This window comes from Trachemys scripta, chromosome 17 (assembly GCF_013100865.1).
Source record: "Trachemys scripta elegans isolate TJP31775 chromosome 17, CAS_Tse_1.0, whole genome shotgun sequence".
NCBI lineage: Eukaryota > Metazoa > Chordata > Testudines > Emydidae > Trachemys > Trachemys scripta.
Genome location: NC_048314.1, coordinates 14,643,483 through 14,661,431, shown reverse-complemented (window position 1 = coordinate 14,661,431; position 17,949 = coordinate 14,643,483). Strand labels below are relative to the sequence as shown.

The 17,949-nt window shown below is 51.7% G+C and overlaps 1 protein-coding gene across 1 annotated transcript in view; it reads right to left on the bottom strand.

The window, feature by feature from the left end:
* Positions 1 to 292: 292 nt before the first annotated feature.
* Positions 293 to 17,949, bottom strand: part of USP20 (ubiquitin specific peptidase 20) — a 34,402-nt gene continuing 16,745 nt past the window's right edge. Inside the window, 15 exon segments of the mRNA XM_034793271.1 lie at positions 293 to 2,169; positions 4,137 to 4,666; positions 6,389 to 6,460; positions 8,732 to 8,834; positions 9,221 to 9,329; positions 9,875 to 9,956; positions 10,743 to 10,912; positions 11,006 to 11,132; positions 11,997 to 12,177; positions 12,480 to 12,525; positions 12,985 to 13,018; positions 14,281 to 14,375; positions 15,086 to 15,258; positions 15,900 to 16,012; positions 17,231 to 17,368. Of these exon segments, the coding sequence (XP_034649162.1) occupies positions 4,506 to 4,666; positions 6,389 to 6,460; positions 8,732 to 8,834; positions 9,221 to 9,329; positions 9,875 to 9,956; positions 10,743 to 10,912; positions 11,006 to 11,132; positions 11,997 to 12,177; positions 12,480 to 12,525; positions 12,985 to 13,018; positions 14,281 to 14,375; positions 15,086 to 15,258; positions 15,900 to 16,012; positions 17,231 to 17,368 (1,604 nt within the window). The 3' untranslated portion in view covers positions 293 to 2,169; positions 4,137 to 4,505.

Genomic DNA, 17,949 nt, shown 5'->3' with positions numbered 1-17,949 from the left:
TAGCAGTGACACCTGTGGCCCAAACATTTTTCAGATACCTGCTAAGAGAATATCAGAACTTTATCACTTCAAAAGTTTTTTTTTTTTCCTCTTAATTAATTGGCCTCTCAGAGTTGGTAAGACAACTCCCACCTGTTTATGCTCTCTGTATGTGTGTATATATATCTCCTCATTATATGTTCCATTCTATATGCATCCGAAGAAGTGGGCTGTAGTCCACGAAAGCTTATGCTCTAATAAATTTGTTAGTCTCTAAGGTGCCACAAGTACTCCTGTTCTTCTTTTATCAGAACTTTTATCACATATCACTTCTAAAGTCAAGTGTGGATGCACAATGTGGCTTTGAGTTTTATTATGAGTAGAAAGTGTTTAGTACCCTACGGGTTTGCTCGTGCAACACTAGAGATGTTTGTCTAGACACAATCTAATCACGAGAAAGGGAAAGACGTGCTGATTACATGTTTTAGAATGTAACAAACTGTCTGTTAGCAACTACAGAACAAAGTTCGTTTTCTGGTTATGAGTTTTGGGAGGGTGGCTGAGAGTTGGAGAATTAAAAGCTGGTTTTTTTTCCTTTACCAACTACACGCTAGATCCAGTTATTAGGACACTTCTGGCTCAAGCAAGTTCAGCAGTTTTGCTTGTGCTACTGTAAGTGAAAATAACACCTGTGAGCCATTCAAGTTTACTACTATGAAGAGCAGGGGGCTGGCGGTAGCACAATGCTTATTGTAGACCTGATCCAGGCAGCTGCTCCGCCCCATGCCACCAGCACAGAGCTGCTCAAACGCATGGGAAGGATGATTATCCCAGGGTCGAGCTCTCCAGTCACACACAGCAGTAATTATGCAACCCCCATATCTACCATCAGCAGGAGGGACGGGGCCCAGCCTTCTCTTCAGGGTGCTAGATCCCCAGCTGCCATTATCAATTCCTTGGAGCCACTGGCAGCTGGTGAAATTTAGAGCTGTTTTAGGCTCTGCTGATTGATGCCAGGAAACAAGCCCCTGCTTGAAAGAGCACAAAGATGATAAAGCCACCCTTACACGGTGCTAGAGCGGAGAGGGACTGCGAGCCCCAGCCAATAATCCAACTCTGAAGATACGACCTTGTTTTCTATAGGATGAGACTATTTGGCATTACGGGGGTGCACTTCACATTCCAATCTGCCAAGATTAACTCCCAGTGCATTTATCTGTGTGTCACGTTTACAGCCCAGTACTCCACAGTTTGTCAAGTAGCTACAGTTTTGTGACTACTTCAACTGCAGAAGCATTTTCCTCCTCAATATTTCAGGCTGTGACATGCTCCCTTCTCTCACCAGTAAAGCAGTATCTGCCAGCTTCCAGAATGCTGCTGTGGGGCACTTACAGTTTACTCTGCACAGCCTCATGTAATGATCTTTCCAGCACTAGGACTAGCTTAGTTCAATGCCTTCCTCTAAGGAGCTGTGAGGATTTTGTTTGGAACTCTCTCTCATACGCTGTGGCCATACCAAGCAGAGCACAGCTGAAAACAAACTTTTCACATTGGCAAGGCAGTTTTTCAGTCTCAGCCTCTCTACCACCCGCTCCAAGGGGTCAATCCCCACCTCTTTATCCAGCCAGAAACGAGCCTCCACAGGTCTGTAGGATTACAAGTTAAACATGAATTTTGTAGTGCTCAAGGAGACACAGCTCCACTCCATATTGGATGTAGCACATGGGCAGGATGAGAGTTAACAGCATTTCTCCAAAACCCTCTGTGCTCAGTCTAAAGGGGGGAAGGCGCAATACTGTACTTGGCCTGCTGTGCAGTCCTGGGGTCACTCTCCCTAGCGTTAGACCCACCCTGCTGGGAACAGAACTCAGTGCACTTCCATTGTGCTTCTCAGCCACAGCTGTCTAAGCACTTCCCAATGGTAGCTTAGCAGCACAAGCTGTGTCCCTAGCTACAAAATGGGAATCGACACACCGGGTGCTGCTAGTTTCTGCAAGCGCTCCCTTAGCAATCGTGGCCACGAGCCGTGACCGCACTGTCCTGCCACTGGGACAGCAGAGATCCAGCTACTGCCACTGGCCAAGAAAGAAGCCAGGAGCTGAGAATGTGTTCCGGACCGATGGTAGTGCACTGGGGCGTGAAAGCGCCATCATTAACACACAGAGCCTTTCGAAGCAGTTCCAAGTTAGGCTGAAAGACACAAGTGCCCTTGCTTGAATAAGTCCCACTAAAGAGCATTATTGTAGGTGACAGAATCCAAGTGCTCTCACGATTCAGTAGATCCCTGCTGAAGCCAGCTGCTGTTTAGAAGGGTTTGCCAAGGCAGGGGCCGTTGGCAGCAGGAAACTTGGACTCTCCTGCGTACAACGTAGGCCTCACGCCTGCACCTTGTTGAATGCACGTGTATTTATTGTAACCCAGTCTCAGCACAAAGTGTAACACTTGAGCACGGGAGTGTAGTTACAATCTGTACAGCATCCTCTACACAACACAGACAAGCTACAACATGCAGCCCTAGACACTCCACAAGAGATTCAACGCTGGCTGCAGCAGCTAACAAAACACAGCTTAAAACACTGAGAAATCCAACGGTGGCTCATTCTCTGACACTCCCCCTGGCTGGGTACAGACAAGGATCCAGGTAACCAAGACAGTAAAAGAAACACGTTGAACCATTTACAAGAATTCTTTTGTTTTAAAGAAGAACTTGCTGTTTGCAGCAAACTTTTGGTCTAAAAAACTGAAGGCCTCATTTCAGAAACTCCCTCCCCCCAACCTACTTTCACTTCCCTGTGGTGAGACAAACAGCAGCCCCCTTCCACCCTTGTTCAGCTTTTACGCTAGGAGCCTGTGGGCTTCCCGAGGCCACGGTCACACGCTGGCTCTCCTCGGAGACGGCCTGCGAGGCTGGTCCGGGCATGCACTCGAGCTGGCCAGCTAAGCCACGCCAGCCTCGCTCTGCCCTGCACTCGCTGCGTCTCACCCGAGGGCTTGCAGAGCCCTTCCCAGAGCCATGCTGGATTTTGCAGCCACCTCACTGATTTACAGTGGGGCCAAGAGCTAAATCTAATCGGTCATTTTGAAAAGCAGCTTAGACATGAAAAATGGTGTTGGCCATTCTCCGTTCATCCCGCCCCATTGCTGGCGGCTGACTCAGCCGCAGGAGGTGGGGGTGCAAGGTATCCCATTCACTCCCTGAGCCGCTGTACACACCCAACGAGATCTGCCCTAAAAAGCTAGAGCACGCGCAGCACTGCACTGCACGTGGGAGCGTGGATGCTCGTTTCCGAGAGGCCACCCCCACAGCCGGGGACTGCTCAGCCAGGCCCTCCCCCAGCAGGACGGGAGAAGATTTAGTGTAAGTCAAAAGATGGACATTTCAGCACAGGTGGATTAACACCTGGCTTCTTGCAAGTGAATGGCTCGTCTCAGAGGTTCTCCCCCACTCCTCGTGGGCCCTTCCCCTCTCCTCAGGCCCATGGGGGCAGGGCTGGGCAGGGGTGTTTGGAGAGCAGAATATGGAGATGTTCCATTCTGGGACTATGAAAGGGAGGCGAGGGAACATCATCTAGGCCAAACCAAGACCCATGGCACCTGCTGCAGAACTGCCTCTGTCCAGCCTCAGCAACTTGAATGGAGTCTGTTTAACACCTTTGATTTTAAGCAACTCATAACAGAGCCCTGCATGCCTAGTACTTGCTCATGGCTACAAGGTTACCAGGAAGTAGCACAAATGGAAATGGCACAAAGGGAAGCAAGTGTGACGCTGCTGCCAGTCTTCCCGCTTTGTTCACCACGAACATGCAGAGCAGATGAACGCAGATGTAGGCAGCGCTAGGCCACAAACACGTCTGACAGTGGAAGAGAAACAGTCTCTCTGCTGTAATTGGGGCCGCAAGAACTAGAACAAGAGCAAAACGTGGAGGACGCTTGTCACCTGTGCACCAGCAGAACAAAACAAAGGCTACAAGCCCTTGTGGCTTTAACCAGCTTCAAACAAAGAGGGTTTCTCTAGTCACAACGTTACTCACTGTGAACAAAACAATGTCTCTTCTTTATACGTCTGACTTCCAAAAAAGTGCTCAGAACTGCTCCTGGGGAGCAATGTGTGAAGTGAGGGCCAAGCGCCACCTGCAAAGAGCAGAGATTCAACTCACCGAAGGCAGACTTGGGCTACTCCCGAGAGCAGCCAAAGCAGGGGGAGGTTCAGGCCAAACTTCTTCCACTGAAGTTTTGTTTGGAGACAGTCTCCCCACTACAGCCTTATGCACGAGGGCTGTGCAGGAGCTGGGTTACGGTAAGGTTCTTCTGACCAGCAGCATCCTTATAGCCAAGCCTAGAGTCTGCATGAGGTTTTACATTGTTATACAAGGACGATGGAGCAAGCTTACACCCCCAGGGGCACCTCCGCCCCCAGAAGGAAAATCTCTCTATTTCTCTGAGGTGGATTACGTCCCTTGTTCTTCAGTCCAACGAGCCCCCGCTTTTCCAGCCATGGCATACCTCCACCACTTGGTCCAGGCGGCTCACACAGCCCGCGTCTCGGCCTCTATCTTCTGTTCCCCATGCAGGCTCTCCAGCTCCTGCACCTGCGCGATGTTCTGGCGTACAGGGATCTCCGGCCCTCCTCCATACAGCGTGTTCAAGTAAATCCACGTCTCCTCGGAAATCTGCCCATAATCAGCGCCTGAAAACACAGCAGCAACACCACAACGTAGCTGAGTCTCAGTTTACCGCCCAAGCCCGAGCAAGCTGTACTGGGGTGGGGAAGAGCGTTGCTGCTGGGAGCTATGCTAGAAAGGGAATCTTTCCCCTTGCTCAGCTAGCGAGGAACAGTGAGGTAGGTGAAAATGTGACTTTAAAAAACTCCTTCAGTGAGAGAGGAGGTGTACTTGCAAATACACTAAGCCAGGGTGAAGGCCAGTGGTCTGAATGGCTGGGCAGTGCTCACGCAGCGCCAGGCAAGGAACGCTCACGGTAAGGTTCACTATGGACGGACGGAGACATAACCCCTTGCATCTTGTAGCTGACATTATATCCTGCTCCCAGAGCACTGGTGTGTAGTGCCACCTGCTGGTGAAGGCAAAAGTGAGCCACTGGCAGCTCACCGGACACAACTTAGCCATCAAACCCTTTGTGGCTTCATGAAGTTGCCACATTTCTTGCTTCCCATGAGGCAGTGAAAAGCAATGCAGAGCACACCTCAGCACTTCACCCTAAAGCACTGCCCACATCTGATAGGGCTCACACTGAATCCATGCTATCAGCCCATCTTTCTCATGTGCAACCAGGAAGAGAGATGCCTGACGGGTCACAGCACATGGTAACCACATACACTCTGACCACAGCAGCTCTTGGCTTTCCTGGACAGTCGGACCATGCACCCAAAGCAGTTTTTTCAAGTATTATCAGGCTACACTTTCTTCCTTGGGAGCTTTTTGACTGTCTTTCAGCCCAGTGATCATATTCTGTATCGAGCACTGTCTGTCTGCACCGTGCTAATGGCTAGGTCCCTGCCCCAATGGGCAATAAGTCTGAAATGACACATAGTCAAACCCATCTGATGCACAGGAGGAAGGTCCCACCCTCAGTGCAGACTGATTTTAAGCTGTATTTGAGGAAAAGTGCAGTCAGAGGAAGTGAATGAGGTTTGGCTGGCCAGGAGAGGAAGGGAGTTCCAAGCACACGGGTCAGCGTGGAACGAGACAGGGAGAGGAGGCAGGGATCTAACAAGGGCATTGAGTAAAGGGATGTCGGCCCCAGGAGTGAGAGCAGTGATGGAAGATGTGGAGGGCCTCTAAGCTTGGAGGCGATGCAGAAGGCGAGTGGAGTCTGTGCAGGGAATCAGAGGGGCAGGCGACACGGTCACAGTAGCGAGAGGGGAAGAGGAGTTTAGCTGCAATGTGTTTCACAGACTAGGGAGCCAGGCAAGATATGCAGACAGAGGCGGCGGCAGTGGTGGAGGCATGAGATGATCAAGGTGTGAACAAAGCTTTTAGCACCCGAGATGGAGAAAAGCAACTGGATTTTGCAAGAACCTGGCCCAGGGCAGGGAAGCTGGGAATGGAAAGTGATGAGGAAGAGGATACAGAAGCTCCAAGCCTAGAGACGAGGGAGGCTGGTGGAGGCGGCTGGGGGGACGGAGAGAAGGAGAGGGAAGAGGGAGTCTGAGAAGCCCGTGGGAGATACAGAAGGAGATGGCAGAGGCAAACCCAGGTGGAGAGGGAAAGGCAGAGCTGGGAGTCAGCACAGCAGTCTTGCTTTGCACTGAGCAGAGGCAGAGTGACAATCCAATGACAAATGGAAAAAGGACATTTCCAGGCACCTTCCCCCGTCCCTACAGGACCAACCCTCCAAGGGACAGAAACACACACACACAAGCCTGGGGTGGGGCAAGCATGAGCCTTACCCTGCTTCACTTGCACATGTCCACCTCCTTTTGCGAGTGCAATCCTGCTGTTGTCAATTGGTCCGGGAGGCTCTGTAAGAAAGGATGGAAGGTAGATCAGGGAGCCAGATTCCTGCTTCTCCCCCTCCACCTGCCTTCAGCTGCTAGTCTGAGCAGTTGGAAGCCCGGCTGGGGCTGGGGAAGGAGTGACGAGGATTTTGCCCCAACAATCACACTAAACAGAACAGCCCAGAGCTTTGGTTGTATAGGATGGATATCAAATGCAAAGATACTCTGCAGTGGTTGATGCCAGCTGACGTCGAGGAGAGCGATTGTCCGAGAGCTCCAGAGATCTAAAAAGCCGGGCACTGACAACCAATCCATAGCACTGAAACAAAGCTTCTCCTCCGCGGTCTGCTGCAGAAGACACGAGCCACAGAACAAGCTAGGAGACGCCAAACCTCAAAGAGCAGTAACATTCTGGCACCAGCCCAGGCAGCATCTCCTACAGCAGCAGGACGCTGGACTTCTGAAAAGCAAGGAGAACTCAGGGCTGTTGGAAACGTGAGGCGAGCACCACTCCCTGGGACTAGGGCTGTCCACGCTGGTACACTCCAGATCCTCCCAAGACACAGACATGTCCTTTCATCACAGGAGAAAACAGCTGAAGGGAGGGCTGGTGGAGTGTCGCTACCTTGCCTGGACTGAAATGGCACCACATGCTGTAAAAAGCTGTTCATGGAGGGAGATCTGATGCACGGCAGTGCCGAACGCAGCATGTGCCCAAGACTTCTAGGTTCCCCTCCTGAGGCCTATCTCACCCCTGTTCTCCCAGGCAGGCAGTCCATCAGAGTCGACACAATTGACTCCTGGATGGGAGGCAGCGCTTTACGCACCTTGCAGTGAGCCCGGGGCTGACACTGATCCATCTAGCTCTCTGAGGACTAGAGGAGGCCACTGCACCATGAGAATTTGGAGGGAGGCGGGTGGGCAGCATGGTCAAAATCGGGGACTGGGAGTCAGAACTGCTGGATTCTCTCCTACTCTACCACTGACTCATTGTGTTGGCTTGGACAACTCTTATCCTCCCTGTGCTTCTGTTTCCCCATCAAAGGGGGATTGTAACTTGCCCACTTCTGAGCCTCAGGTGAAAAGCATCATAACCGCAGTCCCGTATTCTAGAACTGTGGAGTAACGCAGGATTCCCCCAGACAGGCTGCGTTCCCTACTAGCCCCAAAAAGAGATTCAATCTGGGTTCCTCCAAAATATCACACTAGCCCTCACAGCAAGTGACAGTATGCAACCCCAACCACGGACTGGGGGAGTCTTAACGAGCGTCAGAAAGCCAGCTCCTCCCTAGGTACGTCTACACTGCAACGTAAGCCCCAAGGTTCAAACTCAGGCTCAAACCTCACCTCCTTCCTTCTACACACAAATTGCACTAACCCAGGGCTCAGACACAGGTTCCCAGGACCCTACAGGGGTGGAAGCTCTGAGCTTGAGTCAAGCCCTGTTGCTCTGCAGTGTAGAAACAGCCCCACTGGACTCATGCTGTGGGAGTCTATCAAAAATATTCCACAATCTCACACAGACTTTCTTCGTCCTCTGGACAGTGACGTTTTCCTACCCCACACTGCACCACAAACAAAGGGCGAGAGTGTCCGCCTTGTGGGAGGGCGCTAGGAAGTCTGGGATAGGAGTGGTTGGACTTGGGCCCGTATCATGCAGTGTAGGCACTGGAGCCCCAGGTTAGGACCCGGGATACAACAATTCCTAACCTGGGGTTACAAATGAGTGTCGACGCTCAATCCCAAAGTTAAAAAAGCCAGGATCTGCTAACTCGAGTTGTACTAACCTTGGCTCCGGCTCAGTGTAGACATACCCACTTCTGTTAGTCTTAAAGGTGCCACAGGACCCTCTGTTGCTTTTTACAGATTCAGACTAACACGGCTACCCCTCTGATACTTGATACCCACTCTGTTTTCCGCTTCACTTTGCGGCCCTAAGAAATCAGGCACAAGCGCTTGAATAATGTGGCATGTGGTACTTAAATGTGAGTTTGACATGCCCTGTCCTATCCTTACCATCTCAACAGCTGGATTTTCATTGAGATTCGACCCACTCCCCTACCTTGACGTTTTTTTTCTCCTGTAAAGTGCTCCTGGTGCACTCTCTGGGAGATAGCTTGAACATGGCTGGGGGGGAAGAGGCCGTTCCCCCTTCTTTGCTAGCCTAGTTTTGGTTGGTGTCATTTATAGGCTAAGTAGGTACATTGCCTACAGAAGACACATACATAAACAAGCAAGCTTAGGTACACGATACACCCCACCTCTAACAAGTTCCAGAGTCTTCAGGCTCCTTACCATTGTCCTTCCCCTTGACGAAAGCCTCCCACTCACGGAACCATTGCATGCTGATACAGTAGATGACACTGGGAGACTCCTCTGCCTGGAATGCCTTGTTCAGCTGGAGGCCAAGGAACAGGAGAAGGGAAATATTCCGTCACTGTTGAGGTTTGCAATAGGGCTTTCCATCTTTCCATTACAGGTTGGAAAAACTTCACCACTCTTCAGGATTACTCAGCTGCAAACCCCCCACCCCGACCACAGCAATCCACCTGCTCGGCATGCGGAAGTCCTTAGATTGCTCTCAAACCTCAGGCCCCCATGCAAAGCATCACCCTCGCCTCACTGATGCATGTGCACCAGAGAACCCAGAGCTGAATCTCCATGCCATGGTGCAATCTTGTTCTGGGAGTCAGAGGGGTGAGAGCTCTGCCACCCATCTGTGGTGAAGTCTCCACTTCTGATCCCAGCCCTTGGTTCCCTTCTCTAGCTCCTTTCCACACGCACCTTAATGAAGGTGTCAATTTCAATCCTCCTGCGTTTGGCCAGGGCTTCGATCTCCACCTGGCAGACCGAGCACACATACAGATGGTTCACAGCAGGGCCTCCCCCAAACCTGAGCCCAGGATGAGAAGGAAAAAGGAACTGAGAACTGGGTTGGCATGGAAGAGGTTAACTACCCTGAGCCCTACAAGTAAATAGGGTGGATTCTTACACTACTCTCCGTATCTAGAGGATGCAGAGGGGGCTATGGCTGGTTATTTTAATGAACACCATTGCCTCCGCCCTACATGGTGTAGATCAGAACATTCCCACCTCTGTGATCCCTGGGATAATGGAGAATACAGCTCATCTGCTGTTTAGATTAGGGGCTCTCACATTACCAGGCTCCATTTCTCCAGAGGGCAATCCCCCCTCAGGATTCAGGGCATAAGAATCACCCTGGAGATCAAGAAAGTCTCACCACCTTATAGACAGCATTGCAACAGCATATACAATTGCTTGGGTGTCTTACAGGGAAGCACCATGTCTGGCCAATGCCAGAGGCAGGATCCCACACTTTATGGATGTGGCCTGGCAAGTCTACGTAGTTCTCAACCATGACAAAACTTTGGTTGTTCCAAGGCACTGTGGGATGAGGAGTAAGCCAGCTTTCCTCACCTGTTATACAGATACTCCCACACAGTCTGGGGCAGAATCACCACCAGGTCATCAATGTAATGGTATTTATTGGGCGGGATCCCTGCAAACCAGAATGAAAGGCAGTTAAATTGGGTACCGAACAAGGAGCAGTGTTTTCCCTGACAACGGAGGGGGACAAGAAATTGATGGGAGGTGTCACTCATCTCGCCAATGGGTGAGGAGTGGGGCAAAGAAAAGAAGGAGCCGATGGGGAGGGAGCAGGGCGTTCTCAGCAGGGGACCCTCAACTGTTGCTCTAAGGCAGCTGAAGCCTTCAGGCCAAGTCCCGCTCTCGCACACTGGCTTTTGGAGAGTTCTTGGTTTGACAGAGGGTTATAAATGCTCCCAGGGCGAAGGACAGACTGCGCTTTTACCAGTCTAAGGGTTCCTGGTATCAGCCCACCCCACTCCTCCCAAAACACACTGAACAGCAGCCTTGCGGCTAACACAGTAGTAAATGGCAGTCGGTGCAGCTAAAGAACCAATGACCTGCATTTACCCCTTCCCTTCCCTTCGGATGCTGCCCAAGAGTTTACCTCCTTCACCCGATTGGCTTTCTAAATACTTGTTTGAAAACAACTGATGAAGTGAAAGCGACCGTCTCCCAGCACAGCATATCCCTCCAGGCCCTTGATCAGCGGGACAATGATCTGTCACGTTCCTGAGTGCGCTGGAGTCTCTGCCTCTGAGGCAGATTCTACTGCAATACACGTTATACTGGGAACGGAGCTGGGGCTTTTATCCGGATGCGTCCATGTGTCAGCCAGCAAAAGGTGCAGCCGGAAACTTCCCGCTGCTGCATGAATGCTACAGTTCCCAATGCAGAACGCCTGGCCACTTCCCCTCACCTCCGTGTGCGCACAGGAACGTGTGGTTGGTAATGGGACCAGGCTCCGCAAAGGTGTTGAATTTGTTGAGCCACTCTCGAGAGATGTAGAACTGGAGCAAGGTGGGTTCCTTCATGGTGGCAAGGGACACGACCTTCTGCCGCTCCCGCACAGCCTCCTCGCTGCTCTTCCTTGAGGAGGGAAGGGGGGAGAAAGTGAAGCAATCCCCAGCATCTGACCCCTCTGTATGCTAACAGCCAGCTCCAGCCAGGGAACCCGCTCACCTGTAGAACAGGACATAGGCCTCTGCGTTCTGAACCACTGTCTCATGGACCTCAGTGACATACTGATCGTCAAACTCGTACCACTGGCCATTGATCACGTTCTGACAGTACGCGATGTAGTGCCCACCTGTAACAGAGGGAATGTAACAGGGACTCCCCCTGCAGAAAGAGGAATCCGGCCTGGAATGATGTCAGCAACCGAGCGGAGATGAATCCTGGGCTGCTGGCCCAGCAAAGGGAAAAGCAGTATGTTGCCGAGATTTTAGTATGGCAGGCCTGCCAGGAGGGATGGATTCAGGCGCTGTGTCAGCTTGGAAGGGGGCTGCAGGTGGCAGGCCCATTTCCATGTATTCAGTTCTGCCCTCCCTGACAGGGCGTTCTCAGCAGGGGACCCTCAACTGTTGCTCTAAGGCAGCTGAAGCCTTCAGGCCAAGTCCCACTCTCGCACACTGGCTGAATGAAGGGAAACACTGCTAGGGGCCTCACTGGGTAACAGGCCTGAACCAGCGCAGTGGAGGGCCTCTGCAAACGCTGAGCAATCCACCACTCCAGCCTGAAACAGGTAGAGCCTGAGGAAGTCGAGCAGTGCAGAAGGGAGCCGTCTACTGTGTATCGCTGCATGCACCCGAGTGAGGCGCTAGGCTGCCCTGGAAAGAGCTACTTCGTAGGCAACAGGGAAGGAGGAGGAGACTGCAGACAACGGGACCAGGCTGGGACAACAAGAAAGCTGAGGAGGTTTAAAAGAAGATCCCAAAGTCTCACTGGGAAACCCTGTAGGAACATGCAGCTTGGACAGCATCAAAGCCAACTCCACTACAAAACATGTTGGCATGTTACGTGCAGCGCCTGAGGAGGGGAGTCAAAGTGAAAACCTAATGCCCTGCCACTGCCCAAACACCAGCAGCAGGATACGGTGCTCAGAGCTTCCGGTTATTCTCAGACACATGTATCAGACCAATCTCATTCCCAGGCATTTCAGGGACAGACTTACTGCCTGCTGTGCCGTGATGGCAGATGACAGACAAGAGATCGTAGGTGGTGATCTGGGAGACACATTCCTTGGCCAGGAAGGGACGAAGGTCCAGTCCTTCCAGTGGGAAGGAGACATGGCTGTTGATTTTGAAGGAATACATGACCTCGTGCCGGAACCGTTTCAAGTGGATGCACAGGATCTAGGGCACCAGAGGGAGAGGGCACAAAAGCACAGCATGTTTCCATGGATACCCAAATCAAATCCAGTTCTCTCTCTGGACCCCCTGATCTTTACATGAATTTCCTCACACTATGGTCACTATAACCTGGCAGAGGGGTTGATGGCCCATCAACTGAAGGTCAACAGGCCCTTTCTGATCTGCTAATAAAATAGGACTTTGCTTAGGCAAAATAAATAAATGCTATTTTCAATTCTCGGTTCAGCAACTCTTCCCTCCCCACCCCCCAACTAACACGGGAGAAACAAGCCGCCCCCACTCACCTCAGGTAACCGGAGAACTTTGCAGTATTTCACGCCATTCCGCAGTCTGAGAGAGAGAGAGACAGAGACAGAGACAGACAAGTCCCCCATGAGAACTAAGAACGGGGACCCCAGACTAAGCTGGGTAGGTCACATTTTGGGCCCAACTCCTTTGAACTCCAGGGCAAAGCTGGAATGGAGGTCAGTGAGAGCAACCTCCCACCATGTATCAGAGCATGGGCCACTGGCCTCACCTCTCCATTCTCCTCAGTATCCCCTAGGGGCCCCTAATTCACTTCCCTCCTTTTTTCCTTTACCACAGCCCCACTTTTCCTCCCACTAGCACCAGGGTCTACAGTGGTCCCGAACCAGGGCTTTCAAGGTCACTTTCAAATCTAGAACTCAACAAGTCCCAGTTTAGCAGGCCCGTAGCAGGGGGGACGTTCGGCCAGGGACAGGAGAGGACAGTCAGTTTGGGCAAAGAGAGGTTAATGGAAAGAGCACAAAATGGAGGATGCAAACTTACTTTTTACACCGTTCACAGCTGTACATGTTGTCCCCTGGAGAGAGAAAAGAAAGGCGTCGCGATGTTACTGACAGCAAGAGCCATGGGGCTGCAGCCCCCAGGAGGAAACAAACTCTCCTCCCACGTGGGGAATCCGGGTAAAGCGCCTGCCTAGCAGAGAGAAAGCAGACCTGGGCGGGAGTTTCTCTGCCACCCCCAGCTCAACACAGACATGGCACAGATGGCAGCCAGCCACCAGGCATGCAACGCAGCGGTGTCTACCGAGGTGGAAGGGAACCTGCTCAGCCCTCCCACCAGTGGTTCATGCGTGGCTGGAGCAGCCTCTTCTCCCCAGTTAAAGCAGGGATGGGAGGAAACATGCTCAAAACCCTCCTTTCCACTCCCCAGATTAACACAGGGGCGAAATGTGTTCAGTCCCTCTGCTCTCCATCCTAGGCTAATGGCACAGGGGACTGTCCTGCAGGGAACCACACCTTCTGCCCCCTCAGTGAGGGCTCCTGGCGAGGAACCTCCTACATGAACACAAAATACAAATCTTGCTCTCCTAGGCGTAAGGGTCGGACTGAGGTTACCCAGACTCCTCAGCTGGGCATGCAGAGTTGTGGGAGAGTCTCCTTGTAACACTTCTGCCCTGTGGAAATCATCCCCCACTTGCAACGCCCCCAGGGAACAATCGGTAGGGACCAGGACCCTGGGAAACATCTAAGGAGTCCACAGCCCAGGTTTAGTGGCACTGCCTGCAGGAAGGATGAATGCTACACAGACTGGGTCCAAAAGCACCAGCATACAGTGCAGTCCCTGCTGCTGCAGCCAGCACCTGGGTTGGCTCCAGCTCGCTGTCTTACATAGAAGCCAAAGGCCCATTTATCCTCCCCGAATACAACAGAGGAGCCAGGGCAAACGTTACAAATTCAGACAACCAGACAATTTACTAGAAAACACCCTGCAAGCAATGCAGGAAACGAGTGGCTCAAACCCACCCCCAAGCAAGCCCAGCTGAGCCTGCCAACCCCAACCTTTTCCTCCTGCCCAGGAAAGTCCTTGCATAGCACCAACACTGGGCTACGGCCCCTCACTGTACACCAACGGGAACGACAGTCGCGTCTGCTCTTTGCTGGTTCCAAACCCTGCCCGAGTAGATGGTGAAGGCCCATTCCTGCCCCCGAGGGGATGCAGTTCCCAGCCAGACTCCCAGAAGCTTCCATTTGTTCCAGAAACGCATCTGGGAAGGTTCTCAATAGCTTCCTTCGGGGGCGGACAGAGAAGACAATATATGCCAGCCCTCCCCAAACTCACCTTTCAACTCATCGGCAGCAAAAAAGGCAGCAAGACAGTCCTCCAGTGTGACCACAGGACCCCAAAACCAACTGGGGATACAGGACACCACAAACCTGCAGAAGGGACGGGTCATGCAAGAAAGAAATGTGAATGTAACTGGCGATCTATGCACTTTGGCTTCTAAAATTCCCCGGTGGCGTGCTGCTTTATGTGAATCAAGCCTGGAAGGTCAGAACAGCATCCCACAGCATTATGGGAAAGTGCTGTGTCTTTCTCAGAACTGGGGCTGCTACTGGTACCTCCCACGCCAGGAAGGGCCAAGGTGGTGGGTGAGTAGAGGACTTAACCCTTCACTCTTGTAGAGTGGCAAGAAAAGGCAGGCACTGACAGGTCCCAAACAGAGGCTTCCACCAGAAGGAAGGCAGCCACAAAGGAACATTATTAAATGGCTGAAGGAACCGACTCACCTGGAAGGAAATATACCAGTGAGGACTTGCAGTGTCCTGCACCTTCAGCTCACAGATGTTTTACAGTCAGGCCATTACTACTGCACACCGGTTTATTTTTTAAACACAGTTGAAAATAGGTTTTGTTGGACTAAATGAGGAAGGAGCTTGGCACAGCTATTCCTTCCTATGGATCTTAATTCTTTACAGCAACTTTTTTATGCAATTATGTCCAATATTTGGTTCTTTACAGAAGGGACATGGAGGCAAGACAGACAATCAGCTTGTTACATTTAAGGGTAACTGCCTTCCAGTAACTGACGAGAGCAAAGCCAAGGAGGGAGAGAAACTGCATAAGGGTCGCAAGGGAAACACACCTCCTGATGTACTCCATGATGAAGGCAATCCAGCCTTGCGAGGTTTAGTTGTCCCCGCAGGCCCCCGTCTTAGCAGGCACATTTTGGTAAATGGCGGAGTGCAGCTTGGCCAAGTCCTCCTTCCCAGGGATCGGCAGCGACAGATCCTGGAACGTCTCCACTGTTGTGGATACCTGAGGACACGCAAAAAAGTCTGGGCTTCTAGTGTATGCAAAGGAGCAGATACTCAGCCCGGAACTTTTAGCATCACTTGGGCCCATCTACACTAGGACACTGAAGTGTTGCTGACTGTAGTAGGCCATTTTCAGCACCATCAACAGGAAGACTCTGGCCCAGCCCCAGCCATGCTCTCGGAAGCAGCGCTGAAATGGTTTTGTCCTGTCTACACTAGGATTATTCCTCCCTCGCAAACAGGGTGACAGAAGTGTGGTCACGCCCCCTCCTAACCGCGTAGTGTTCCCTACAGCTATGGTGCCAAGTTCTCCACAGAGAGGCCCCCCCAAGCCCTGTCCAGCTCCCTCTATTTCGTTGGCTCCACCACCTTATTCCCCCTTTGCTGTGGCCAGCTCCATGGTAGGACACGCATAATGGCTAAGCTAACGGAGCTACACAGGATCAAGGTTCTGTATGGCACATAAACAATGACACAGAATATTCCTAGGCCTGGTGGATTTCACACACATGCGATCATTGTAGTGGGGCCCTAGCAGCCCAGAACATTTGGGAACAGCTCGGTTTCCCAACGAGAGGGTTTTTTTGAAGCAAACAGGCCCTGCTGTTTTATTACTTGATTAATGGCAGTAAGGAGACGCACTCTGTCGCAGGTGAGGCATTGCACCAGGCTGAGAATGGAGCCATCAAAGATGTCAGAAATAACGCTGCGATAACGAAGCTCTTTCTTCTTCTTCCCGGAAGCCAGCACCTGGGCTGAAAAGACACACATACCCCCATCACCTACAAGCTCTCCTACGTAGCTTCAGCAGCGTCCTGCAGTCAAGCCAGGGGTACGTCTCACTCCGAGTACAGCACAAGACAAGTGTGCATGACTGTCAGTGGTTCCGAACTTAAGCTTACATTAAGAACATCCCTGTTTCAGGTGACAGCAGGAACCAGGTGTAACAATCTGCACCAATGCAATGCACCCGAATGCTGCTGGAGGTGCTGTCTTTGTCTCCATCCTCCTCCAACACTGGTTTAGAAGGACACGATGGGGTCATGTAGCGTTCTTGATGGCTTTAATCTCTGTAGCACTCTCCATCACTTACCGACTGTTTTTCCCCCAGGATATTTTGTCTTTTTCCCTCCAGCCATCGCCCAGTTTTCCCCCATGCATTTCACACTGCAGCTTGCATCTCAGAATGTGGTGGCTGGCAGAACATGGTTGTTTTGTTTAACAACAAAACCCCCACTTACACAGAGTGCTTTTTATCGGGCTAGAACGTCTGTGTCTGCATACCCACCCCTGCCGGCAGAGGTCAGCACAGCTCGGGAAAGAACGCTATTATTGAACGGCAGCAGGGCCAGGGGTGGAGACACAAGCCGTTGTGTGTATGGGCTGTGGAAGGAGAGTGGGTTTGGGTCTGTGATTTCTTTGAGATGAAGCAGCAGGCAACCAGGGCCCAATTGTGTAACCTTGCAACACTCCCACACTAGACTAATGCTTTTAACGTCAATCCCGCGGGGAGCCTAATTAATATGGCAACATCCCTTTAATAGTCAGGAGGCCGTGAACAGTAATGCTGCCCTACAGTCAGCTATGCCCACATATGCTATGAAGCGCAAGACTGAAGGCCAGTTCTGGACTCTCCCCTCAATGCAGCGTAGCCCAGGAGTTCCTGACAGTGATTAGTAAGTTAGCGTTACGATATCAAGAAGAGAAGGCCAATGACGACCCTTTCTAAGTGATTTCAGGCTGTATTTGGACAGCCAGGCATCTCTCTGCCCTAAACACAGCCATGCTGACACTCACTATTATTCGTTTCCTAACACTGTTTAAGTAAACATCAACATATTGAAGGACTGTCAGCCATGGAATCATGATGGCTTCTGTACCTCCCTCTTCTCCTGCTCCCCCCCACAAACATGGCCCTTTGCCTCCACGCTCCCCTCAGCCTCCTGGCTGCAGTAGCTTCCCATCTACACTACCTTTTTTCAGCACATAGGAGGGTCCCAGGCGCACCGGACTGGAGCGAGGGGGGCTGCTAGACAGTTTGGAGTGCATCTCCTGGTGAATCGGGCTGCAGGGGCGCGAGGAGCAGCGCACGTAGGCGTCGTTGTCTGGCTCTGTGTGGGGAGAGAGACCACCAGTGAAACACTAAACGCGCCAGCCCAGCCTGTCACCAATCAGTCCCGGTAGAATGCTGGTCTCTGAATCTTAGCACGACAAAGCCTTTCATGTTCAGGGAATCTAGTTCCCAGCCCAGACCCACCACTCTGAGGACTGGATACCTGAGGAATTCAATTGGATACCACAAGAGAGATGGCAAACACTGTCAGACAGAACGAAAGGAGGCAAGTCACCTCTAGGTCCATTCCTAATCAAGAAGTTTGTTCTCAAACTGGATATTGACAAATGCTCCCAATGCCCAGGCCTAAAGCCTAGGTTTAATTCTCTGCGTTTCTTAGAAAACAAACCACCCCACAAACATCTGCCGGCATTCCTGTCTCTGGAGCCCACAGGGCTGTGGGCTGGGTCAAAAGAAGGAGTCATATCTGGGGCACAGCCTTTAAATGCCAGCTCTTCTGCAGAGCCACATGGCATCTCTCCACAGCTTAAAAATATTTTTTAAATGTTCATTGCCCAGCACTAACAAATACCTCTATTTCCCTGTGCCTTCCCCCTTCCTCCTCCCCCCCCCCCCCCC